Source organism: Varanus komodoensis, unplaced genomic scaffold (genome assembly GCF_004798865.1).
Source record: "Varanus komodoensis strain SLA01 unplaced genomic scaffold, ASM479886v1 scaffold11, whole genome shotgun sequence".
NCBI lineage: Eukaryota > Metazoa > Chordata > Lepidosauria > Squamata > Varanidae > Varanus > Varanus komodoensis.
Genome location: NW_025335317.1, coordinates 791,276 through 800,706, shown reverse-complemented (window position 1 = coordinate 800,706; position 9,431 = coordinate 791,276). Strand labels below are relative to the sequence as shown.

The window sequence follows — 9,431 nt, the reverse complement described above, 5'->3', positions numbered from 1 at the left end:
ATGCTGGCAATTGTGGGGCTTCCCTGCCCAAACAGGCACGAGGCTGCACCTTCAAATGGCCAACAGTGGGCATGTGGGTGCGTCCCTTGCACCCGTGTGCATGGAGGGAGGGAGCATCGTGGATCCGGGGCCGCCACGCGTGGAAAAGCCACGAGGAGACATCTTCGGCTCCATCCACTGCCCTCAGGCAGCCCCAGAGCATTAATCAGGGTGGAAAGCGATGCTCAGGATGGGCAAATGACCGCACTTTTGCATTGCATTCAGCAACAGCGGTACCACCCAGCGGAAGCTACAGAAGTTTCGATCACAGAGCCTAGCTAAGGCTTTATTCGTGTGCCCCTGGCTTTTCTGTCATATCTGGGTCTTACAAGCACTCGTGCTCTGTGGCAGGAACAGACACGTGGGTGCCTTGCAGAGGTTTCAGGCAGCAGCCCCCAGAGGTGCCAGCCCACATGGCGAATGGACAGGGTCCAGGAGCGCTGTGCTGCAAAAGGCGGTCAGGGCGCCTGTTCCTTCCATACTGGATCACCACCACAGGGAAGAACCAGCAGCTGCATGCAAGTGAGCTGCGACTGAATAGAGAGCGTCGAAGACACGAGGGGCGTCTTCCTCATACTGCCATCACAACAGAGCGGGGAAGAGCCAAGCATTTCATTTTCCACAGGAGCCTGTACATATTACATGGCGCACCCATAGCTTATATCAATATGCAGCTACAAATGATGTGATCCTAAATTGCTGAGAAGTGTATTTCGCAGGGATAAATACTCTCATAAATTTCTCCAGCACGCCTGTATCAGTTTTCATTCCTGAATGCACTTTGAAGAAACGTGCACACTTGGGTAATCCGGTATGTTTTTGCCAGTCCTGTGCTGCCGTCCATCTTCTGGTTCTGTTTTCCATGATCTGACAGACCCTCTGCCTGCAATCGCGACAGCCACCCGGTGACAGCCTGGAGGCGATGTGCTTCCCGCACGGCGCTTCCCTCACAACGGCAACCAGCAGCAGAGAAGCGAGAGGCTCCTGGCCACACCTGCCTCGAGAACCTCCCACTCTCACCTCAGCTCCAAGCGACTTGGGTCCTGTGTTCTGAAGGAACGGCACGCTGGAGGAAAAGACACCCCAGGAGAAGGAAGCAACCCCTGCTGTTTTGGTTGACCGCCACCCAAGACATGGATGGTGGGCACTCAGAGCAAGTCCACGGCCTCAGTGTGCGGAAGGGCGACGCCAATCCACTGCTCCTCCTCCTGAAAGGATCGCGACGAGGAAGAGGAGCAGATGTGATCCTCGCAAAGTCTTCGGGCTCAGTGGCAACGTCTGCGAGAGCAACCTGCTGCATCGGGCCCTGAATTCCAGCACCCGGGAAAGCCAACATTCTAACTTCATTTGCAGTATTTCTGCATTTTTTTGTAAAACCTGCAAAATGTTGAGGTACAGCAGCAAGTTTCATGTCTAACTTTATCAAAGGCTAAAAAGAAATTTCACATTTGGTTTTTTTTTCCAAACAGCAATGCTTAAAAAAAAATCCTTCCCATCTTCCTTGAGAAGAAACTCCATTTTGCCGCCACAAGGGGCTGTACTGAGTCCACGAAGAGCGCAAGGGAGCGAAGAGGGATCCTTGCATCTTCCAAAAGTCACTGCAAAAAGGAGTATTTATGGCATGTTGCAGACTAACCAGCCTCTGGTAGGGAGGTAAGTAGCACAGGCCCATTCAGACAGATTCAAGGATGAGGGAACCAGGGAAAAGGATCGCCCTGGCTCAGTCCTCCAGATTTTTATCAGGCCCAGAGGACATAAAAGCTGCATGGGCACCAGCTGCAAAAATCCTGCCGGCCGAAGCAGGCAAACTTCAGAGCAGCCTAGAGGAGCGGAAAGGGGAGCTGCGTGGAGCCCCGGCTCACGGGCCCCGTGCTGGGCAGCAGGCAGAGCCATTTCATGGAGGCTGCCAGTGCTCGCTCCCACCGACGCCAGTGGGTGCCAGCTTCTTCCGGGCATTCGATGCTATGTGCGTGCAGGACTTTAAAGGGCTCTTTGCATACTTCAGCAAGCGTTCCTCAAGTCTGGAGATGAGTGGGTGCCGTATGGAAGCGTCTTAGATGTGCTGCTGGAGAGAAATCACCGGGACACGGGTTGTGCAGAGGCGGGCGGCAATGAAGCATCTGCTCACTGCGGATTCCATGAACGGCAGCTCCATCTGCTCAGAACGCTTTCAGACTGATGCATTTTCAAGAGATGAAAAGAAGTCCCATTCCTGAAGGGCAAGGAGCAAAGGAACGACATCCATCAGGCACACGGTGGGACACGCTTCCAGCGCTTTCAAGCCGACTTACGCAAGTGTCCTCCCAGTTGCAGGCTCCTTCCGGAAAGGTACATGCAGAGCGACTGACTTCAAGCAAGAGAAACCAGTTACATGCTGCAAGTTACCCAGAAGGGAAATTTCCTCCTCCTATTGGGGCTCTGCCAAAGTCCCAAGCACTGGGATTTACTCTCCTAGAGATGGGAGCGTGCAGCTGCTGCAGCCTCCATCACAGAGAAGGAAAAGATCCCCACTCCCTTGGGATTTGTCTTGCAGAGGCAGCCTAGCGTTCCCCACATGCCTGCTAGCCAATATACTTCTTTTCCCTTTGCTTCATGTATCCCCCAAAGGTTTGCTATCAGAGCACGAAAAATGAAAACTCCCAAGCGGAGGTGACCATTCTAAGCATGCTTCTCAGCAAGGAGGTAAGGTGAGCATCTCTCTTTCGAAATGACCCTGCCACACCCACGGCGGGCGGCCGAGGCCGAGCGTTCTGGCCTTCCTGGATTCCCGCAAAATGTGCCCAGAGGCACTGGCGGCAGCAAGTCCTCCTATGAATGTCCATTTAGGGCTCTCCAGGATCCCCGGGCCCTTCAGCTAATTTCCTGCAGCGTACAAAGGGCTGGTCTGCGTGTTTGCGAGCCCCTGCTTAGCTGACAGAAACAAACACATGCTGCAAGCCAGCACTGCCACGCTGAATACTCTGGCTGCACCCACCGCTGGCCACAACGGGCACACCTGGGCAGGGGGCTCATTGCCGTGGCTAAAGCAGAACCCTGAAGCCGCCCATGGGTGCCCACTGCCCCCTGCCTTTGGTTTTTAGCTCATTTCTTATGCTTTTGCAATTGACCTTTTTTAAAGCGAGGACAGGACACAACGCTGCTCCAGCACCACCGCTGCCTGGACCCAGGAGGTGGGTTCACGCTTTGGAATTCAGACCCCAGCTCTGCCTTCTGCTTAAGCTCCAGGACAAATTATTGCTCTTTAATGTGTTGGGACCAGCCTACCATGGCAGCCATCTTAGGGCGCTCACAACACACTCAGCATCCCAAGTGTGTGCACTCATCTGAAAATGCTGGGAATCACTCAAGTGCAAACAGAGCCAGCACCGTGGAGCCAGCGGTCCTGCCTTTTGGAAAATGGCTTCTGCGTACAATGGACCACAGGCATCTCACTCACGTTCTCCACTGCCATGCTAAAGTTCTGCGCGAGGGCACAATGCGAGAGTCTGTGCATACTTCCCTTTTTAATACACACATGCGCGCGCACACGCTCGCCCTCGCCCTCAAAGTACTGTACCGCCTTCGCTTTTAATAGCAGGACGACAATCTTCTCATCAATCCGGCCCCAGAAAATTTCTGCCCTGCAGCATTTACAGGCACAACAGAGCACTGGAAACCTCAGGAAGGAAAGTTCCCTTCAACTCGTCAGAAGGGTCAACTTTGTCCAGGACTTAGTGGCATTAAGTGGGCTGAGTATCAGATTGGATTCTTATTCTTCTGACCACTTTTAACTCATCTGTGGAGATCCACATGGAAAAGGAGCTGAAACTGCTTGTGACCTGCCCCACCTCAAAGGAGGTCCAAGCCGTCTCTAGAACCAGACCAGTCAGCCATTGCCGTGTGGCGGGAGTCACCTTGCCATCCCAGCGCAAGCGCACTTGTTCTCCCAGCGCGCAGAGGCCACGCCAAGATCAGGCAGGCCGAACTCGCCGTGAAGGGCCAGAAACCCCCTGCCTCTGGAGCAGTCCCCGACAGCTCTGTCCACAGGCAGTCCCCACAGACCACCGACGCCTGCTGCCCCAACTAGTTCTGAAGGTTGATGAAGTTGGCGAAGCCCACATCCTGCAGAAGGACCAGGGCGCGCTGCAGCGGGGGCTCCACGTCCAGCTCCACGCCACGGCTCCGCAGGACGCTCAGGCTGGACTCCACCACGTCGTGGCAGTGCTTCACCTTCAGCGCACGCAGCTTGGGGCAGTACTCCGCCAAGGTCCTGCCGAAAGAGAGCACGTAAGCGGTGAAGCCCAGCCCCCCGGCACCTGTGCCCTCAGGATGGGCTGGGGAGGGGTGGCAGGCGGACAGCCCCAGGGTCAGCCCCTCCTGAAAGGATCTCAGGCAACCATCTGAGAAAGACGGCAGAACAGACAGCACCTGGCTAGAGCTGTCATTTGTCTCTTGTAGGGCAGGGCAGCGCTTACCCGCAAAGATGGGACACACGGCAGGGCAGGGTTGGGACTGAAAGTTGGAATAGGCACAAAAGTCAGCGATAAAAACGCCCAGTTCTGGGACAAGACGTGAGGAATAATGGAATCGGGCAACTCTGTCATGATTCCAAAGCAAAATAGAATCCTGCACAAATAATTTAGCATCTTTTTACACCTCTTCCTGCTATAGTTCAAGGGAAATAGGCTTGGCAGACCAGTCACTGGGAACACAGACATAGAAAGGGGCTTCCACCCGCTGCGTGAGGGTCACTCCGCGTGGCTTTCTGCAACTCTGCTATGCAGAGCAACAAGAAACCAAGACTCAAAGCCCTTCCTCTGCAATCCACATGCCTGACCAGGGGGTCTCTGGACTCTTGCTTCTGCCAGCAACACCAGAGAGAACTGCAACCAAGTGCAGTCTTTGTGCTTATGTTGGGCCTGGGCTGTTCTGCGGCTCCTTTGCCAAGAGCACGGAAGAGAGGACTGGCCCGCTCAGCTGGATCAGTGGCATCTCGGCTGGCCCAGGCACACGCACTCCCCCTCCCAGGAGAAGCGTGGGGAGGGGGACCGGAAGCCGTGGCTGCTCTCCCTCAGGCACGCCCTCAGCAGCCCTGGTGCTCCGCAGGCCAAGTACCCGGCCTGAGCTCAGCAGGGGCTCACCAGGAGGAGGGGGAGGAGCTGCTGCTCTGCCCGGGCTGCCTCCGGCAAGTGTCTGCCTGGCAGGTGACCGAGGAAAGCGGAGCTGGCCAGAGGGGCGCCCCTCATACGCAGCCAGGGACTGCGGCGGGTGGGGAAGGCTGAGAAGGGCGCTTGGTGTGCTTGCACCGCTGAGGGGACTGCCTGGCCTCTACTTCACGTGGCCGGCATGCCTTACACTCGCCCCCAGTATGAAGCACTCTGCTATGTAAATGTGTTCACCGATTGTGGAGTGGAAGGGGCCAAAGGGCCATTGGGTCCAACTGCCTGCTCAGGCCAGGACTCCCAGTTAAACCATCCTTCCCAGAGGGCTGTCCAGCCACTTCTTGGACGCCTCCAGGGTGGGAGGGGCCAAAACCTCATGGGGTCATTGGCTCCATTCTCATGGCACTCCACCCGTCAGGAAATTTTCCCTGATTCCCAGCTGGAATCTGGTTTCCTGTCCCTTCATTATTCTTTTTGTTATATTCTTGGTTCTTGCTTTTCATCAGTTATATTCAGATTATGCTCTATAGTTTTACATTTACATTGATTCTAAAGTGCAAGTGTGCATATTGGAAGCATGTGGCCATAAAAGGGAGAATACACATATTTTTTAAAAAATTAAATGAGTTATCACCCTCCTCATAGTAACGGGGGAAAAAACTAAGGTTGAAGTGGCTGTTTCTACATATGCACAAGCCATGGTGCCCCTGTGCTGTTTGCTGATGGACAATCCACACCCATCAAACGGGGGCAGGGGGGCCAGAAGTGCAGAAATACCCAGACAGAACACAAAAAGCAAGCTACAAAGACCAGCAGGTTCAGTGCATTTTGCAGATCAAGGAAAGACTAGACAACCACATGGTGGGCATGACGTGAGCAGAGCCGGCTGGAGCCAGGGGTCAGACTAGATGGCCCAGGAGGACCCTCCTGACTCGCTTTGTTTCCCTTATGTGTCTATGCTTTCTGTTTCTATGAGGTTTTCTTGGTAAAGGAAAAATGAGCCTGTTGAGGCCTCCATGCAAACGGCTCCAAAGCAGCCCGGTGGTCACCCAGTCTGTGGCCTCCTGAGCAGCATTCGTGGAAGAGTCTCCTGTGCCTCTTCCACCTCATTTTTATTTTATTTATTTTCCAATTTATCTCCTGCCTTTTTCCTACAAAGGGCTCAAGGCAGCTTACATCTCCTCCTCCATCTTATCCCCACAACAACAACCCTGTGAGGTGGGTTGGGCTGAGCGTCTGTGACTGGCCCAGAGTCACCCAGTGGGCTCCATGGCTGAGCGGGGACTAGAACCCCGATCGCCTGAGTCCCAGTCCCATGCTCTTAACCACTACATCACACTGGCTCTCATCCCCACGGCTGCACCGCTCCCACCTGCTCCCGCTTCCCCACATTCACCAACCCTTCCCCCCAGTTTGGATACTTCAAGGAAGTTCGGAATTCCAGTCGGGACCAGGCAGGTGGGAAGAGCGGGCCGTCCCATGCAGAACCACCATCCTCATGGGGAGGCCTGCATGCAGGCAGAGCTTGGAGGGGCCCATTTTCCTGCCCACAAAGGGCTGGTGAGAGCCACGCTGGGCCGGGGAGACCAGCCCTGAGCACACGCGGCAGCCTGGGCCCGTCACCATTTTTATAAAACCACACGTTCCTCCCAGAGCACCTTGGGAGGCAGGCGGGCGACATGTGCAAAGCCTCCACACGTGCTGTGGCCTCGCTCCTGCTGTGCGTGGGTTACCTGATGGAATGGTTCTTGACCCGCAGGCAGCCCGTGAGGTCCAGGTGCTCCAGCTCCGGGCAGGCTTTGGCAATCTCCTCCACGGCCGCATCACCGACATTAGCATTGACGGCGAGCGAGAGGGACTTCAGTCTGTGACACTTCTGGACGAGGTAGCAGATGGCTTCGTCTTTCAGCTGCCGGCACGCGGTCAGGTCCAGCGATTCCAGCTCCCGGCAGTGGTCAGCGAGGCTCCGCAGGGACAGGCCGTCCACCCACTCGCAGTGCGCTAGAGAAAGCTGCCGTAGACCGGGGCAGCTCAGCGAGATGGCGACCAGCACGTGCCGGCTGAGCTGCGCGCAGCCGCTTAGCTCGATCTGCTGCAAACCCGGGTTCTGCGCAATCACGGGCAGCAGGTCCTGGTCGGAGAGCCAGTCGGAGCAGTTCCGCAGGGCTAGCTGTTGCAGCAGCACGACTTCTTTCAGCAGACTGCGGAACGCAGCCCTCGGGAAACGAGGTCCCACCTGCCAAAGGCGAGATGGCAAGCTGATTACAGCAGCATCCCAAGCCCCTGCCAAGAGTCCCCTCCTCTTGCCCTCGCCACTGCCATTATTTTATTTTTTTTGGCAAAACTAACACCAACAGAGAGGAGAGCAAAATGCAGGGGAATCCCTTTAGTATCATCATTAACAAAGATTGTCAAGTCATCCCTGCCTAGAATAGCATACTAGTTCCACCAAATACAGTGGTACCTTGGCTCACGAATGCCTCAGTTCATGACCAAATTGGGTCGCGAACAGAAATTTCTGAAAAATTTTGCCTGGGGTCATGAACTCTGCACTGGGTGACGATCGTGAGCGCACCCGCCTTCCCTGCATGGGCGCGATCGCGGTCATGCTGGGTGGGGAGGGGATGCCCACAATTGCACCCGTGTTCCCTGCCTGAGCGCGCCCGCATCCGCCTCCCCCCACAGCCCCACACCATCGCTGGGGAGGAGATGGTCACGATCTTTGTTGTTCTTTGTCACTCTGCTTCAAATTTTGTGAGTAAAAAAATAGTTGCAGAACGGATTAACCTCATTTACGTTGACCCTTATGGGGAAATTTGACTTGGCTCACGACCAATCTGGGTCACAACCAGAGTCCTGGAATGGATTAAGTTCGTGAGCCAAGGTCCCACTGTACAAGCAAGCAGCATGCTCCTAAACTTTGCTATAGTCTAGAGACACCTTTGCTTTGTCACATATGCGCATTGTTTTGGTTTTTAAAAAAGCAGCAGTTATCTGGGTTTGGGCACCGAATCTAAGGTTTTGACTTTATACTATGTTTAAATAAAAAAAACAAAGGAACCCAATTCTTTTCATAGAGAAAGACTGCTCTATTCTGCTTCTTTTTACTCAGCTGGACTAGAAATTTTCTTTCTTGTTTGAAATTGATTATTGAATGAAGTCACTACAGAAGCTCCAAAGGTTTGGTCCCCCAAAAAGTAAGTTTGGCAAGAAAAGTCTCTTATTTGGGTATGCCAGTTATCAACATTAGTGTGTAACTAACCAAATTTGAACAAGGACTCTACAACTGCACACACGGAGTGGTGACAGCTCAGTATTGCTGACTGCCAGGTATTACAGTTCCCTGTCATCAGCCACCCCCACCCTGCACAGGATTGCGTGCACACATGCAGTCCGTAATACCTGGCTAGAATCAAAGCAGCGCATGTTGGTGAGGTAACGCTGAATTAAACACTGGAATGTCTTGCTGACTCTCTGCAGCTGTACGAGTTGCCTCAAAGGAAGATAGGAGAGAATGTGGGGAAAGAGGACATCCTCCCAGGGCAGGTCCAAGAACTGCTTTCTGCAATAAAGAGAGAAGCCGGTCAAGACGGCTGTTGGGTACAAGGAGTGGGTGGGCCACGATGTGATGCGTGAAAGGCTCCAGTCACCGACAAAGCCACTGCCGTTCCAGTTCCTGAAATATATGCACCTTCCTCGGGCATTGAGGCATTCTTGCTGCAAAGAAGGGCAGGGGGCGCCGAGTTCAGTCCTCCATCGCTCAGCTTCCCATGCAGCAATGTGGGAGCGATCCTCAACTAGATGTCATACACTGCTCTGACTCCCTTGGACAGCTCCCTACTGAAATCCTGTACCGGGGCTGCGCAGGAGGCAATTCCAGTGCAGCTGCTGACACCCCGCCCGCGCAGGGGGCAAGCACAGGGTGGCGCGGGGTGGGGGGGCGGAGCACGTCCTCCTGCTTGCCCGACAGCAGGGCGGGCCGCGGTCAGCACTGGATCCCGCGATCCCCCCTCCTTCGGCCTCCTGTCCACTCAAGGAGCACCTCCTCCCGCCTAAGGAAGGCGAGGCCGGGCGGCTCGGGGGCCGGGCCGGGGCACACGGGTCCCGGTCTCCGCTCGGCCAGGAGGCTCGCTGGGCGCCGCGCGGCCGGCGCCTCCAGAGGAGAGGCGGCCGAGGGAGCCCGCCCAGCGGGGACCCGCGTCCGCGCGACCGAGGCCGAAGGGCCGCCGCCGCCCCGCCGCGCCGCGCCCC

General features: G+C 55.3%; 1 protein-coding gene across 1 annotated transcript in view; it reads right to left on the bottom strand.

The window, feature by feature from the left end:
* Positions 1 to 298: 298 nt before the first annotated feature.
* Positions 299 to 9,431, bottom strand: part of FBXL15 (F-box and leucine rich repeat protein 15) — an 11,314-nt gene continuing 2,181 nt past the window's right edge. The window contains exons 2-5 of the mRNA XM_044420046.1: positions 8,872 to 8,977; positions 8,583 to 8,742; positions 6,914 to 7,416; positions 299 to 4,288 (exon numbers count right to left, since the gene is read on the bottom strand). Coding sequence (XP_044275981.1) covers positions 4,102 to 4,288; positions 6,914 to 7,416; positions 8,583 to 8,742; positions 8,872 to 8,977 — 956 coding nt within the window. The 3' untranslated portion in view covers positions 299 to 4,101. The remainder of the gene's footprint in view (positions 4,289 to 6,913; positions 7,417 to 8,582; positions 8,743 to 8,871; positions 8,978 to 9,431) is intronic.